The sequence below is a fragment of the Schistocerca gregaria genome, chromosome 8, assembly GCF_023897955.1.
Source record: "Schistocerca gregaria isolate iqSchGreg1 chromosome 8, iqSchGreg1.2, whole genome shotgun sequence".
In the NCBI taxonomy this organism is placed as follows: domain Eukaryota; kingdom Metazoa; phylum Arthropoda; class Insecta; order Orthoptera; family Acrididae; genus Schistocerca; species Schistocerca gregaria.
The window spans coordinates 248,716,055-248,733,409 of NC_064927.1; the positions used below are offsets into that span (position 1 = coordinate 248,716,055).

Genomic DNA, 17,355 nt, shown 5'->3' on the forward strand with positions numbered 1-17,355 from the left:
AAAAAGAAGGAACCGGTTGGTAGGACATGTTCTGACGCATCAAGGGATCACAAATTTAGCACTGGAGGGCAGCATGGAGGGTACAAATCGTAGAGGGAGACCAAGAGATGAATACACTAAGCAGATTCAGAAGGATGTAGGTTGCAGTAAGTATTGGGAGATGAAGAAGCTTGCACAGGATAGAGTAGCATGGAGAGCTGCATCAAACCAGTCTCAGGACTGAAGACAACAACAACAACTCAAATTGCCGTAGGATATTTACAATTTCCTCTTTCCAAGAAATGTCTTTCTTACTATTGCCAGTCCCGTGGCACTTCCTTTAGTCACTCCTGAAATTACCTTCACCTGCTGACTGATGGTGTTCTGCTAAAAGCGACGTTCTAGGAACAACAAATCTGGCCCGAACTGCGGAGCGTGGTGGATATGCGCTGCCGACCGGTTCGGACGTCACGCGGGTTGGAGGTGCGTGGCTGGCCGGCATGGCTGCTTCACTGGGTCAGGTCCGGCGGCGTTGCCGCGGCGAACCCGGGCCGCGGCAATTCGCATTCCGGCTTGTTCTCCCGCCAGGTAGGTAGGTAGGTGGTTCCCGAGCTGGCGCTGTTGCCGTTGCTGCTGCCTCGCTGTACCGCAGGAGCCGCGGTTGCTGCTAGAGGCTGCCGCCGCCTCGCTCACCTCTGTGGACCCGTTACGGCGGCCAACTCCCAGCAACAGTTCGTGCTTCCAATACGCTTGGACGACGATTCCAGTTGCGGCGCGGAAAAAGCCATAACATAAGAGTAAACGTAATATGTGGTGTAACCACTGGTTAATAAAACGAAAAGCATTCTCAGCTTATGTTACTCCGTGAGCTGAGATGGATCCATAGGATTTGAACAATTATTTCGTCAATGCAGAAGCGCATCGGAACCAGCATATAACGAGCGACGTAATAATGTCACGTACGAAATACTGACGACATTGCGGTATTTCACGAACTAAAAAGGCTTTCAAGATTACGAATACAAATTCACAGGGTAAATCCAAACTGCACTGTCAAAATTTCGGAGGTTGTGCAGCGAGTTATTTTGAGTACTCTGGCGTACGGGGCCCGTGGTCTCCGATAGCTACTTAGAGTGATTGTATTTAGCTTAACTTCTTATCCCCATTTATTTCTGTGTAATAATTGTTGTCTCGTCGCAAAAACTGCAGAAGATTGCCACCCAAGGGTCTGTCGCATATTCAAACGTAAGCCCTGTTAACAATATCCGCTTCCCCTAACGACGACCATTTGGTTTTCAAGACTGACATCTACCACTAAAATGACTATTTACGCTTATTGTTATGACAGGCAAAACAGTCAGCTGCATCTAGCAATGGCATAATCGATCCCTGACTGGCGCCCAAAAGCAGTCTAATGTGACTAATACTGTCACGAAAATACGAGATGACTAATGTTAACATAATGAGTAATGGTATAATTTTGTTTTGCCTCTGACTTCTTGGGGGGAACGTGGAACACCTTCACAGTGCTTTGGGCGCCTCTGTTTCTATGCCATCTACGGGCATCCTAGACTTTGGACTTATTGTTAATTGTCACTTTAGGGAGCGATTGCTAACGATATGTCCACCGTGCCTCGGACGCGTATCGATTTTTATTCTGTGTACGTTGGTTATGAATTCTGGACCCGCCCCAAACACATTATTATTATTTAATCTGCAAGAAATCAGATGGAGTTATCACAAAAGAACTCTAGTAAATTCATCGCGCAGAAAAATATAAATACCGCACACTTATATCGAGTGTGATAAAAAAAATACAGTGAATCATAATTTATAGCAGCAACTGCTGAGGCTACAATCATTTGACGTAATTTGTCAGGTAGCGTGACTCGCTAAGACAGGCAGCGTCAAGTTCGTACACGTTCTTAACTTTGAGACAGCGTCCGAAGACGCATAATGGATTTAGAATAACAAAGTTATGTTTCAAATCGCAAAAAAATGCCAAAGACACTGAAGAAACGTTGAAAATGGTGTACGGCGATAATGCTGTAGCTCTGAATACTGTATAGGAATGGTGTGAGCGATTTAAAAACGCAGATGAGTCGGCAGACATGAAGGATCGTCTTCATTCAGAATTGTAGCTGGAGATGAAACCTGGGCCTATGGCTATAACCATCAATACGAAACTTCAGAGTTCACAGTGGAAAACCAGTGAATCTCCTCACGATAAAAATGCATGTCAGTCGAAATCGAATATCAAAGCCATGTACATTTTTATTTCCATATTGAGAACAAAATGCGATACGAATTCTTGCCAGGGGGAACAGCTGTAAATGTCGAATTTTACAATGGCGTAATGGAAGTTTGCGAAACGAAGTACAAAGAAAAAGACCATAAGAATGGGCCAATGCCTTCTTTCTTCATCACGACAACGCGCCGTGCCACATCTGGGTTTTATTCGCTAGTATGGCCGAAAAAAATGTTTCCGTCCATCCAAATCCACTTTACACACTAGCTTTTGCACCAAAGTAAAACCATGCTTAAAGCAAAACGTTTTAACACCATTCCTGACGCTGAGAGGACGACGAAAGAGCAAAAGAACGCACTCCCTAGATCAGCGTTCCAGAAATGCTTTTCCAGTCATTAATTCAACGTTGGGATATGGGCCTTACTAGCCTAGGACAGCAATTTGGAGGAGGTTAAATCAAATTACATGTAAGCTTATTACTTTGTTTCTAATAAAATAATTCATCGTATTTTTTGATCACACTTCGTACTTTCAACTACGACAAGCATCAATCTATTTTCTCGCATTTGGGTTCTCTGAAAGCGACACATTGTGTCAGCACTTATGCATGTGCATGAATGTTTTTTTTTTGATACTATGCTAACTCCAACCTGTAACTTTGTATTGGTCTTTCTGGAAACTGCGACTGTTTCTCAATACACCACGTATCCAAGGCTTGCGAGAAATTCAATTACGCAATCAGTGTCGATGTAATTCTCACTCAACATTGGGACACCGACAACGAACCGAAGAAGAAAAATTAGGCTTAATGACTCCTTTCAGAACGACGATATTTGTGATAGAAAACAAAATTGGATGATGTTTGGTTTGTGGGGCGTTCAACTACGCGGTTATCGGAGCGCGACAAACTTCGGTTGGGGAACGAAAGGGAAGGTCACGAGTACGTGATTTACAAAGCAACTACGCGGCATCTCCCATCAGACATTTAGGAACTTGGTGGATAACTTAAATCTCGATGGCCGGCCGGGGATTTGAGTCGCTGTACTGCAAAATGACAGTCCAGATCCTTACCCTCATACTAACTCGCTCCATACAACGAAACGTTACCGTGACATTCTTAAAGCAGGGCGTTGTCACTGAAGTTTAGTGAACGCAATAGCGCTGTCATCAGATAACATTGCATGTAAGATTAATTAAACAGGAAATATAGCATAGGCCTATAAGTTCTCTAAGAATGCCCAGTTAGGTGGTCAATGGTGGCATCTGGTTGGAATAGCGCAACCGAAAAGTCGTATGAAACTTCCAAGCATGTAGTAAAACACCTAAATCTAGACAGTATGGTAAATGTAACATACTATTCCACGTGTAAAATCATCTGCCTTTTTTCGCGTATATCACAATATTTCATTTACGAAGGAACAAATCGATACAAATGATGAATGAACATTCCTTTCCCATCACCCACATTTTGACTTTAATCGTTCGCGGAAGAACCCCGCCTGCTGCTGCATTTGCTCTTTGCTAGTCATTTTATAAAAAAGATGACCTCCAATACGAAAAATCTGAACAAATTTCTACAACATCGGCAATAATGAAACCAGTCTCTTTCTCATGTGATTTGCCAAACGCCATGGTTCATAGCAATCAGGTGGATATTTCTTGTATTCCAAGAAGCTTATAATTCAGCACCACATAAATAGCACCACGATCATCTGTAGTATATAACTAAATTCATGGACAGGTTGGGATCTCGCTGTTCGTGTCGTACATAAACGTATTGCGGAGACTTAATGTTACAGTATGCACAGAGGAAATGAAATGTCATGCTTTCCTCGCGCTGTATCTGAATGAAAGGGGATAATCCGTAATGTGAAACATTTGGATGAACCCTCTGCTATATATTTCAAAAGTAGTTTCTGGACACAGCGAGTTATTGGCGGGGCCCTCGCGATTAAGTGAACCGATAACAAGATTAAGATGATGAAACAATCTTGCTGTATTCTTTGTACGCCGCCAACTTGTATTTTCTAAAAGTACAGTGACATCGTGCCACACAGGGGCTATAAATATATTTCTTTGTACTACAAACTGTAATTGGGCTGATTGGAAATGAGTTTATTATTGCACGAGCTATGGATAGATTTATACTACTCGGATATAAATAGTTAAGGTACGTAACAGCTTACATTTTTTGGAGCAAATGACAACACTTCTCGTATTTGAAACACAGCACGCTGAAAGTGTCAGTACATTAAAAGAAATTTTCACACCACGAATTTTAAGTTTAGGGACTCTGGCGGGAGACGGGAGTGAGGGTACCTCGGTATTAAAATAGGATAATACATATGGTGCACACGAAACTTCTTTCCATCAACTAAAAATTAAAAAGGCGTCCGCACACGTTTAATATTTATTGACAATGCCAAATCCTCAATACATTGAAGCGACTTTCACACCACCAATATTGTCAGCTGGCAACACGATTTTAGGTCAAACATTCAAAAAGAAGCATATCACAATTTTATTTATTATAGCCAGTAAACAACACAAAATAGCAAAAGGGTCCATGAAGGGCTGAAAAATGAGATGTTAATTTACTGGCGAAAGTCGCCACCACGGGCGCGAAATAGTCTATTTCACACTGTTTTCTGATGTGCCCTGCATCTTACAACTGATAATGTTGATACGACAAAAAACGGAGGAGGAAAACACGTTAGTGAAAGAGAAAACGACAACTGGCGAGAGATTAGGAGTAACTTTGAAATTTGTGGTGACGGGCAGAACAGTCGAATGCTTGAAGTGTAATGCTGTAACACCAGGAAACACTATAAACAAAATTGTTATTGAAATCTGTTAAGTAATCATACCTGTTCTTAAATGATATAGTCAGATAACAAACGTAAAATATTTTTTTCATTTGTTGGGATAATGTGCGGTGGCTGACATGTATTTTGCAGACATCTACTAGTGTTACTAGTGTACGGCGCCTTCAAGCCTCCCATACTTTTCTACCTGCTGCATAATTCTGCAATAATACACCTAATATGTTTTTAAGTAAATAAAGAAAGCAATGCCATATTGTATGCTCCACTGATCTCTCTAAATTGATAAATACGACAAGCCCTGGACACGCCGTAGGCAGGTGCGGTGTTAACATTGTCTCCCGGTAGTATGTATTTGATTCTCCCCTTCAATACGTCACTTTTCGCACTTCTTGTTACGACGCACGGGAAATAAATATCAAGCTCCCATTCTTAGCCACACTGGGCTTCTGCTCCCATGCCCGATTTTAATGTATTCGCTGTCGACTGTGTGTTAAACTCTAACCTATGACTTTTCAGGTGCTTCGCCATTCTTTGACATATTTTGCTAATTGCGCTTTTAATGAATCGCCTCTACTTAACTAATTCCGTGGTGTTCCAGGCACCCAACAAAACAAAAGGTGGCGTTGACCCACTTCAGATAGTCATGTACACAACAATAAGAGAAGACCTTCCTAATTTCATTATAAAGGCCTGAAAGCAGTACCCAATGTGGGGGGTGGGGGGGGAGAATCTGTGACATTATAATACCGCAACAGCGCTGCTATTTAGAGCTCTTGTATTCATGACACTTTTTGACAGCCGGCGCCGAAAGGCAAGAAATGCAGCAGAAACGTCTAGCAAAGAAACTTTTCGAGGACGTAACGTTAATATCAATTCATCTGTCTACATGTGGTTCGTCCGTAGATGGCATTTCACTGTACTATTTTAAACAATTTTACATATGGGTCTATACACTGAAGTAACTGGCAACACACGAACGGGAACATGTTACTGCATAGAATGACAGCATTACGACAGCTGAGGACTTCGTTAAGCACGCCCAGTTATCTATAGAGGCACCATATGACAAACAAAGATAACTGAAACAGAAGCGCGGTTTTTACATTTAAAGTAAATTACGATATCTGGTGGACACACTTCCCGATTTCGCATATGCTCACGCTTATACTGAGTACGTCTCTTCGAACTGTCAACACTCCCGTGAAAGTCAAGAGGCAAACTCCAAGTTTATAAGAAGCGTCAAAAAAAAAAAAAAAAAAAAAAAAAATAGGTATGTGTGTTAAGGAAAAACGGAACACACTGCTTTGGACGTAATCAGAAAGAAGCCAAACGGATTTACTCAACCTACGAGTGTGACATTTCTAAAAGCCGTCTGAGATAAAAACAGAAGAAAGCACAAATATGTTTTTAATGACTGTTACCTTGTTAAGTACTTCTTGTTCTTGTAAACAGTAGTGCCCAGGAGCTACTGCTTGGGGCTGCGTATGGTTTCCATGACGACCCATCTGTTGTCACAAACACTTCTGCGGAGCTTGGATTACACTCATTACACTGACATCTAGGACGTGGAATATGAAACTAGCCTGCAAGGTGTTGGTTGGTTACATCGTGAAGTAATTACGCATTTTCTGACTACGGATGCATGAATTCATACTTCGAAATCTTAGGGCGAACATTGTTATTTTCTGGAAGAGACGCAGTACAGTAAATATTGTTTTATGAGTTCCCACAATCATGGGATCATTTATATGGGCTTTCTCCCTTGTTATTTTGTTTTTTTGAGGTAAACAAGTCACTACAACGGTATACGGTGAGTCAGCATACGCGTTAAAAACACCTAATATGACATGATTTCCACTAGCCACTTACCTTTTTGTTTACTGAAGCGACAATATGCGAAGCAATGAAACGAAAATCCAGGCGAAGGTCTGACAAACAACACTGCGAAAAACCTGTTTACGTCACTTGTTAAACTCCATCACAACAAAAAACCACTTTCATACATAATCAAACAATCCACACTTCACTATTGTTGCGATTTAACCTCCTGTATCCAATGGCACTTCCATGACCAATGACGAAGACGTACACAAAAAGAAAAAAAAATTACAAGTTTCGAACTCACTTCGGCAACCCGCACCACGGCAACGCACACCAAACATTCACTGCGTGAGCGCCTCCTCACGGGACTACTGCGCAAGCGTCACCAAAGCCTTCAAAGGTCCGAGATATACCAGTTGCAAACAAAGAATGTAGTAATTTTTAAAAAAAATGATTTTGGCTTCTAGCAGGACGAATGAAGTAATATTGGGAATAACAGCATGGTAATTTAAGAAAACAGGAAAAGACATGTTATTGTGAGATTTTTCCCGTAAATTGTACCAGTTGGATAATATCAATGTTGTCTACAAATTTAACAATTGACGTGGTAGCCCATAAGCTTGTAGGAATTGGAAAACAGAGTTGAGAAAATTCAACTCATACTAAATTTTTCTCATACACAACAATTGCAGGATACTCGCTACAACATGAATCACTTTTTGTTTTCTACTTAACCACCGAAACTGAATAAGAAGAATCTGAATATAAATAATTTATTTCATGTCTGAAGTTATTTCGCGGATATTTGTTAGCTACTCTCGTAGATATTTGTGTAAAATCCTGAAAAATCTTATATCGAAAGTGTTTCGATTTGATTTTCCACTGAAAGTGAACAACTGTTTAGCTCGTGGTTTGGCAATCATGAGACGCAGTGTGCGGGCAAAACAATGGAATGTGCGGTGTATGTATACAGTGTTCAAATGTTAAAGTGGATGGAATTACAATAAATGCGAAGAAAGCAAACATACGTCGAATTTGAAAATGCCTGAAAGTATTGCTGACGAGGAAGACGACGAGATCTACAAAAACTTACCAGATTTCAAATACGATGACACGCTGAAAAAGGTAACTTCCGTCTCATGATGACAGTAATGTGGTGTTATCCATTTGTGTGCTGGTAAGCTGTTACTGCGGATTAGTCTCTGAGCAATTTTATAGATGAACAAATTAACAGTTATCAGATGTGCAAAAATATTTTAATATGAAAAAGCTTTTCAGTTCACAGAATACCATGATCACACCTTTTTTGTACTGTCACACCTTTTTTGTACTGCAGCTCAAATTGCAAGTAACTATATATGTTCCCGATAATTTATTACATATTTACATTCAGAAGCAGCTTATTTTCGGTTTTACATTTATAGTATTTCCCGTAAAATACAGCATGTCATTGATAATAAATGCTGTACGAATATTATGAAGTTGACATTACTGCTGTTATAGGCACCTTAAGCCACTGTCGAATCTCAGAAATGTAAGATATCAAACGACTATGCCAGCAGTATACGTTGGGCTTTTTGTTCACTTTATTCGAAGTTCAATAAGAAACACAGCAGAGATGAAGAGCAATATAAGTTACTCATTGCTGTACAAAAACAAAAAAACTTATGTAAATACATAAAGTTGCTGCAGGTCACTTTTTTGGCTGGTTGCAGTTTTATGTACTTACATTCAGGAAACTGTCACTGGTTCCAAAACTTCCATAATGGATAAGCTTAAAATAAGTTAATGTAATTCTTTCATAATAGCATTTCTAAATTTCTCAAACTTTGATCTTTGCAGAGCTTTGTTCAGCATGACTGCTAGCTGTTTTTCTGTACTACAATACTTTATCCCAAACAAACCTTCTCTATACTGTCCGTTAACATAGTGAAATTTCACATCTGTATGTTTGCTTTGCTTAAGTAACTGTCCTGGTTAGATTATTTGGATATCACTTTGATTATGTACATGAAGAATGAGCTTCACTTCTCTTCTGGATAACTCTTGTAGTATGTATTTTATTTTGTTTTGGTGCATTCTGCTGCTAAAATCTGTTCTGCTTCAGTTTATGAAGTAGTTTCCATAATTTGCTTCTTGGCACACCAGTTAATGGGAGCACTCTTATGAAGCACAATGTATGCCTTTGTACTCTTCCTGTCTCTTAAATCTTGTATATCATCAGCATCATAATAGACATTTAGATGAATAGTGTCACACTACTACTCTATCTTCATATAAAAATGGTAACAAATCTTCGTATCTTGTAGGTATCTCAGATTTCTTTGTATATTTTGTTAACCCCTTTTCTGAGGGTCTTCTCTAAAGCAGCTCTTATAATTGTTTGCAAATGTAAGATATGGTCTGATTTTATATGAGAAATACAGAACACTCTCTATGGCTTTATGACATGGAAATTTAATGTGTTTATCTTCTTGATTTTCTTCGCTTGCCTTTCCCTCTGGAACTGATGGAGTTGTCATGCCCTTATAGTAAGTCATATTGAATTTTTCAAGTACTTCCTTGTCATGCTGCTTTTGATATAGAATTATTTGATCCTTTTATCTTAGTACTTGTATCACTAGCTACATATCTGGGTTTTGTACTGCAACCACTCAAAAATACTACTTCTGAATCCTTTTGTATTATGATTCTGTCATCAACATGTATAGTCACGTACATTTCTGCATTTACGTCTTTAAATATGCACTGATCTGACTTCAGCTGAAGTAATCCTTCAGGTTTAGAAAATCTGTGAGAACTTTACCCCATGTAGATGGTACTTATTTAAGCATTTGTTTTCTTCAAAACAAATTTTTCCAACTTTTTTTAATTCTTCAAGTATCTTCATGAAAATCTCTTCATCCCGTTTTTCATATAGAAATGCTGTTTTTACATCAACCATCATGATGGCAAAATTTTTCTCCGCTGCCAGAGCAATGAACAGTCTTAGTGAACATATGAGAGAAAGAAGAACAAGGCCACTTGAAATAATACATACTGAAACATGTGGAGAGATAAAATCTCCAGCATTTAATGGATACAGATACTACATGACAGTAGTACATTTCCTTTAAATCTATACCCCTTTCTTGTTGAAAACCTCTGACAACCAGTCTGGTGCTATATTCAATATCATATTTGACTTTAAAGACCAATTTGCTTGCTAAGATCTCTTTCTCTTTTGCCTCCTCTTGATTGATCAACTTCCATGTTTCATTCTGTTCAAGACAGTTATTTTCTTTTTTTCTTTTAGTAAGGTTTCCTTATCTTGACAGTTACTACATTTTTCATATGTAAGTAATGCTGTTTCATAATTACCATAGTTTGAAGATTTCTACAAATTGGTTCTGTGCATAATATTGTACTTTCTTGTGTCTTCATTGCATGCTCTTTCATCTTGATTTTCTTGGTTCTGTATATCATTTGTGTTAGTTCATTTGTTAGTTGATCAATAACGAGATTTTTCTGTAGAGTTTTTTCCTCACTCTCTGTTCAAACTCGGCATCTCTTGACACAGGAGCATAACCAATAAAAATGTGTGGATTACTTCTTTCATCTAGCTTTCTTAAGTTGTTTAGATTTTTGGCAAGAACTCCTGATACAAAAATTTGTCTTGTCAGATCTTGTTTTTTCCCAAACCACTTTTCTGCAGGTGTGGCACTTTGATTGATAGTTGGGTTCAGTTGATTAAGTACATAGCTGTGAGCCCTCAGCCCCCCCCCCCCCCCCCCTCTTAGCCACAGCCTGGGGGATGTTTCCAGAATGAGATTTTCACTCTGCAGCGGAGTGTGCGCTGATATGAAACTTCCTGGCAGATTAAAACTGTGTGCCCGACCGAGACTCGAACTCAGGACCTTGCCTTTCTTTCAGGAGCGCTAGTTCTGCAAGGTTCGCAGAAGAGCTTCTGTAAAGTTTGGAAGGTAGGAGACGGATACTGGCAGAAGTGAAGCTGTGAGTACCGGACGTGGGTCGTGCTTCGGTAGCTCAGTTGGTAGAGCACTTGCCCGCGAAAGGCAAGGTCCCGAGTTCGAGTCTCGGTCGGGCACACAGTTTTAATCTGCCAGGAAGTTTCATATCAGCGCACACTCCGCTGCAGAGTGAAAATCTCATTCTGGAACGACTTTCTTGTTTGCTTAGATCTTGCACAAGCTTCTTAAATTGTTCTGTGTAGCATAAACTATTAGGAACTCCACTGCACATGGTCTTCATCTTTGAATTACAGCGTATGTCTGAATGAGCTAGCTCCTTATGCCATTCTTGTTTTTCTTCTTGTGTTGGTAGTGATTGCATTCCTGATTTAATATTCACTTTGTATAATTCATCTCTTGTTTTGTGTCCTTTCAAAATTAGCATTTTATATTTATAGATTTGAAAGAATGTTTACTAAACACAGCTGTACAACTATTGTCAGTGATAGTGTTCACAGACATCAGATTTCTGCACACTTGAGGAACACACATAACATCTTTGAGAACACAATTATCACGTGCAGAGCTGCCAGTTGATACTATATTCATTAACACACCTTGTTTGGCAACTTTCACAGCACTGTCACAGTGTTTCACATTTGTTAACTTGCCCACTTCATTAGACACATATGTTCTGTTGTATGTGCACTATCAACAACCATGTCCATATTTTATTTCTCATTGGCTTCATGTGAAATCTTATCTTTGTTACATTTATATGCAACAAATGTAGTGTTTTTGTTGGTGTACTGTTTGTTGTTTTCTTGAGTGACTAGTTCTTAAAGCGTTGAGTAGTGGGTATTTTTGTGTTGTCTTTGTTCTTAAAATAACAATTTTCTTCCTTATGATTTGTCCTTTTGCAGTGACAACAGGGCTTGAAAGATCTTACTTTTGGTTTCTGATTTGGTTTCTATTTTTAAAGTAGCACTCTTCTTCTTTGTGATTCTTCTTCTTTCTTCTTAAGCATCTTGCATTCTCTTACAAAATGTCCAGTTCACCACTGTTGTTACAAATTGGATCTTTTAATTTCCTATCATTCCTCTTCTCTTATGAGCCTTGCAGTTAGATTTCCCACACACTTCTCACCACTGGATGACGAGAAAGTGTTTGAACTCATCTGGCAAAATAGACGGTAATTTCCAAGGATGATTGCCTATCGAACGTGCGGTCGTAAATCAATCATGTGACTCTGGTGGCGGGTATTATGAGTATGTTGACTGTGGTCACGACAACAACGACAAAAGAAGAGTGTTACAAAAATAGTTGTAAATGCAAAGGAGACGACTTACCTTGCTCGTTGTCGGTGTTGTTGTCATGTGAAAGTCCATTACGGTGGTGTGGGTGGATAATTTGGAGAAGTCAAACCATGTATTTTTCCTGATACTCGTTCGTTTCCCGTACTGTCTGCAATGGAACTGTAAATGGTATTTCAGCATCGAAACTATTCTTACGAAGTTTTACACACTTCACACCACCACAGTCTACGCAGTCCCTTCTTTCCTCGTCCGGTAGTATTTGCGACAAAAAGTCGAACAATCTTCTACGCTGGATAAACATGGAAGTAGATTTTTCCATGTGAGAGAATCTGTCGAAGTAACATCAAGAACACCAGACATCCCACTCACTAACGACATCAATCATCTGCGATTCCCTAGCAACACACAAATAATTCGCGGAGGTGTGTAATTTAGAGCAACTAAGGGAATGACAGAAAACAGTTAAAAATGACGATCACAAATAATTGACCACAATGCCTGCTACCAGAGCCGCAGGATCGATTTACGATCGCACTCTCGATATGTATCGTTTGGATCCTGTGACTTTGATAGGCAATCATTCTTGGAAATTACCAAATAAGACAGTATCTAGGGTATGATAATAGTGTCTGTCATCTTTTCAGACTGGAGACAATTGAGTTCAAATGCTATATTCAGCAGTGGACTTATTTTACTAGCTATTTCCCTAATTTTATTGTACTTCAAACAACAAAATTCTTGAAGCATGAGTTCTTTGAGAAGTCTCTCTTTTGTAAATTGCTTTAAGTTCATTGAACCGTCTAGCTAGCTATTCTGTACAACGTAAAATTCATGCCAACACACATCCTTTGACACTTGTCTAATTTATCAAAATGTGATAGTTTCTGCTAACTATACTGCATGTTATGAATTGAACCAATGCTAAACTGCAACAAAAGACACAGTATGCATCCCACAATTTATCACAGAATGGCATTTGCTACATTTATCATTGTTTGCATTTCTAGTTTTTCAGTTCCATCCAGCATATCACAAAGATCTTCAACATCTTACGGGTTGAATGTACTGCTGTCTTTAAAGCACTTATATGTCCTAAAGTTTGTCCTTCTCTCTCTCTCTCTCTCTCTCTCTCTCTCTCTCTCTCTCTCTCTCTCTCTTTCTCTTTCTCTTTTCCGAACACTGGGCCCATAACCTGGTGAGTTTTTCTGTAATTTTATGTTCACTTTATTGGAAATACAGTAAGACACACAACACAGATAAGAAACTACACATGTTACTCTTTGCTATAACAACTGACCACACATATTCTTTTCATATATATAAACTCTTAGACAACTTATTTTTTATTTTATGATTGCCGTTCCCTTAAAACGTATGCAGCAAACATTGTTCTTTTACCTGTTATTCAACACTTCCTTTGTTCTCTTCCTCAGAGTAAGATCACTTGATTTCAAAAATAAATCAGAACTTACATGCAGATGGTTGAAAAATATAGTGTCTTAGGGAAAGAAAAAGAAGAAATTAAATAATGAAAGAAAATGTTTAACATAAAATTTTAATGATTCACAGTTGTTCCGAAGGAACATAACCCCTCTAACACTGTCTGGGTATGTAAATACTGATATTGTGGAGGCAACATGTCATTTAACAATAAAAACCTTCCCAAACGTAATTACCCTTTCATTGGTTTTTATTTTTTGGAAATCAGTGTGATTCTCGTGTCTTCTAGTTAGGGGAGGCCATATGTCATATTAAGATGAAAAGCATTTGTTGCTCAAACAACTATATGGAGATTATGTTCTTTCAGAGCAGTTACTAATTGTTAAAATGTCATGCTGAACCTTTTCTTTCATTGAATTTTTTCTTTTCTTTCCCTCTTATTCTTTTTCTTATCTAACCATTTGCTTCTTAAGTTCTGATTTATTTTTGAAAATACGTGGTCTTACCTTGAGGGGGATTATAGAAGCGTCGGATTCCACCCGTCTGCTTTGACTCATGACATTATCAATATGGCAGAAACTACCATTTTCAACGTCTCATATATGGCGCCTATGATGTCACTACATAAACGCATCTCTCTCCGAAAATATAATCATACTAACGGGACCATCACAAGAGATTGGGGGTTTTTGGATGGGAACAAACTAAAAATAGACATATAAAATAACGCACCACAATCCCAAGCCACACAAAATGACAGCAGAAAACAACACAAAATTCCTACATTCTGCAACAGTCGCAATATCTATAGTAATCGGTCACTCACTCGGTAACTCATTGAAACCAATTTCAGTGCTTTAATCACAGGCAATCCATCAATCATAGGCAATCCAAAATAATTCCCACTGCGACCAACAACGCTCAGATGAACCCAATACACCACATAACACTCGAAGCGTACACACATTCGCCACAAGCGGACACCACCAACCACAACAAGACGACATCTACAAACACAACCAATTCAAACTAAACTCCGCACCATAACACAACAAGACGAAATATGCTAACACAACCAACTCATAAACTAAACACCATGACGTCACACACTACAACACCCTTTCATCATGGGCCAAAGCAGACATGTGGAATCGGACATCTCCGTTGACCCCCTTGAGGAAGCAAAGGAAACAAGAATATCAATTACCCATTGCTAAAACAGCTCTGCTTTATTCATGTTACTTTTGTGTGATAAAAATGTTTGCTCCATTTTTAATGCATGTTATTAGAACCACATCTGAACTCATCTTTGTCCTTACTTCAGTCATTCATAATTTTTGATATAATCCAACATTTACGCACGTTTCCTCCACATTTTAAACATTTTTCTTTAGAAGTAATCAGAGAGAACTTTTGAAACATTTTATTACATCTCAGAATATTTTGATGTACATTGTGTAATTGTATCTTGCATAAATTATGAAAAATATCCAATTTGGTGAGACAGATCAAAATATAAGTTCCTCCAGTTCATATTCCAGTTAATTTATAATCCCATGAGTATTGTATTTTGTATTACATAATTACTAATGCTGTTTGTTGTCTCGTACTGGTTATTCTCTTCTGACATCAAAGGTCCATCTTAACAGTTGGCCATGAATTACAGCAACTCTGATGACTGTAACACTTTCAGCTTGAAAATGCCAATAAAGAATTGCAAGATCGTATTCGACATCTAGAGAAGCAGTGTCATGAAACAGCAGAAGAAAATTTGAAATTGAAGGAAGAGAATCGCCAGTTACACGAAAATATTTCATCTCTGCTCAAGACTGCCAATAATGAATTAAAGCGCAAGGATCGAGTTATTGAAGAACTCAGAAAAGAGTAAGTCTGAATGTAACATTTAATTTAAGATCTTGTGTTACTCTTGTTATATCACAGTAAAAGTGATTTTGTGCTAACAATATTTGGTTTGTAATGTTCTGTACTTTACTGTCTTTAATTAAAAAGCCGAAGCAGGCAAGTTTGGAATGTAAATTTTGTTTGGTGTCCTAAATGTTTGCTGGCATAAATCCATTTCCCTAGTTTCCTCACCTTCTAATCTCAAAAGATAGCAGGAGATGTTTGTGCTTTAGCATGAATGAAAAGTTCTAGCAAAAGTATCGCAGAAGGAAAGTGTATAATTGTATAAAGAATCTTTTCAGAATGAGACAGTTCTTGAAACTGGACCAATGCTGTAATAAGGTAACACCAGGATTTCTTTTTTTTAAAAAAAAAAAAAAAAAGAAAACTGTAGACTGTATAGCCTTATCTCCGCTCTGTAAAAGAATGGAATAAATATCAAATGAAACGAGTTCACTGTTACTAGTCGCTATTTATTTTTTTGCACGTAAAATAAGGTATAAAATTTTCATCAGGTAGATTTTTGTAGATGAGTGTGGTGTGGATGTGTTGTGTTATGTTTTTGGTGTAACATGTGGAACTGTTTCCATTGGTTTTTGGCATACACAATCAAACAAAATGTCCCCAACTCGTGGTCTAATGGCTAGTGTTGCTGCTTCTGGATCACGGGGTCCTGGGTTCGATTCCTGGCTGCGTTGGAGATTTTCTCTCTCTGGGGACTGGGTGTTTATGTTGTCTTCATCATTTCCTCATCATCATCATTCATGACAGTGGCTAGATTGGATTGTGTAAAAATCTGGACTGTGTAACAATTGGGACTTTGTACAGGCGCTGATGACCGCGCAGTTGAGTGTCCCACAAACCAATCATCATCATCATCATCATCACCACCACACACGTAACCCCAAAGTCATAACTCAACGCATACATGCTGTACAAATCCACTCATTGATGGAAACTCCAAAATGCATCATGCAAATAAATAGTAACTGGAAACAGTAAATTGGTTTAATTTGTTATCAGCAACAGTCATGTTAAATTCTAACTAAAATGTTCACATTAAAAAAAAAAGTAATAAAATTGTCACTAGGATTAAAACGGATTAAATTTTGAGTCAAAGAGGAGAATGAGCTGACTTCAAAAGTGGGTAATCATCTCTCCCAAAAGAAAACTATGCAAATTAATAATGATGTACTAGAATCAGATGATGATATTTTACATTTAGCTTAAGTTTTTTCCTTTTTTATTATTATTGGTTTCGAAAGTTTACGCATATAGGCACTCACAGGTTATATTTGAGTTGCAGTTTGAAACATACTTTATACTAGTCTTAAATTTGTGTTACAATTTTTGTTGCTACTGTTTTCATTAGTCATTGGGTTAATACTTAAAGGCTGTAAGTACACATATAACTAACATTTCATACAAAACTTCCGTGCGACCTGTGGTGGTCATCAAAAGCAACATGGTAAAAAAGGAAGGCAACAGTTTAATGTCCTGCTGACAATGAGCTCAGTAGAGATGAAGTACAAGCCCAATGAGGGAAGACTGGGGATGGAAATCAGGTGTGTCCTTTCAAAGAAACCAGATTGACATTTGACTTAAATGATTTAAGGAAATCATGGAAAGACTAATTCTGGATGGCCAGATGTAAACTGGACCCACCGTCCTCCCAAATGTGACTCCAGTGTGATAACGACTGTGCCACCTCACTTGGTGGCACCACAACATCTGTGGCTTGACCAAGCGAACATTATTGGAAATCATCTGCATTCCTTCAAGCTTGATATCTTCCCCCATGATGAACACATCTTCCAACAGCATACTGTTTGCATCCAAAGGTCAGACTGACACTGTTGTGGTTTGAGCAGCTT

General features: G+C 38.5%; 2 protein-coding genes across 13 annotated transcripts in view; one reads left to right on the forward strand and one right to left on the reverse strand.

Annotated features, from left to right (window-relative positions):
- The window catches only part of LOC126284122 (afadin), a 995,168-nt gene extending 987,908 nt beyond the window's left edge, over positions 1–7,260 (reverse strand). For 6 of the 12 annotated variants that reach the window (XM_049982827.1, XM_049982820.1, XM_049982818.1 and 3 more), the window contains exon 1: positions 6,922–7,222. The gene's annotated coding sequence lies outside the window, so the exon portion shown is untranslated. Of the gene's footprint in view, positions 1–6,921 lie in introns of all 12 variants that reach the window. The other 6 variants (XM_049982822.1, XM_049982816.1, XM_049982812.1 and 3 more) reach the window with 4 other exon arrangements.
- A 61-nt stretch (positions 7,261–7,321) lies between these two features.
- The window catches only part of LOC126284123 (uncharacterized), a 45,435-nt gene continuing 35,401 nt past the window's right edge, over positions 7,322–17,355 (forward strand). The window contains exons 1-2 of the mRNA XM_049982829.1: positions 7,322–7,998; positions 15,273–15,463. Of these exons, the coding sequence (XP_049838786.1) occupies positions 7,915–7,998; positions 15,273–15,463 (275 nt within the window). The 5' untranslated portion in view covers positions 7,322–7,914. The remainder of the gene's footprint in view (positions 7,999–15,272; positions 15,464–17,355) is intronic.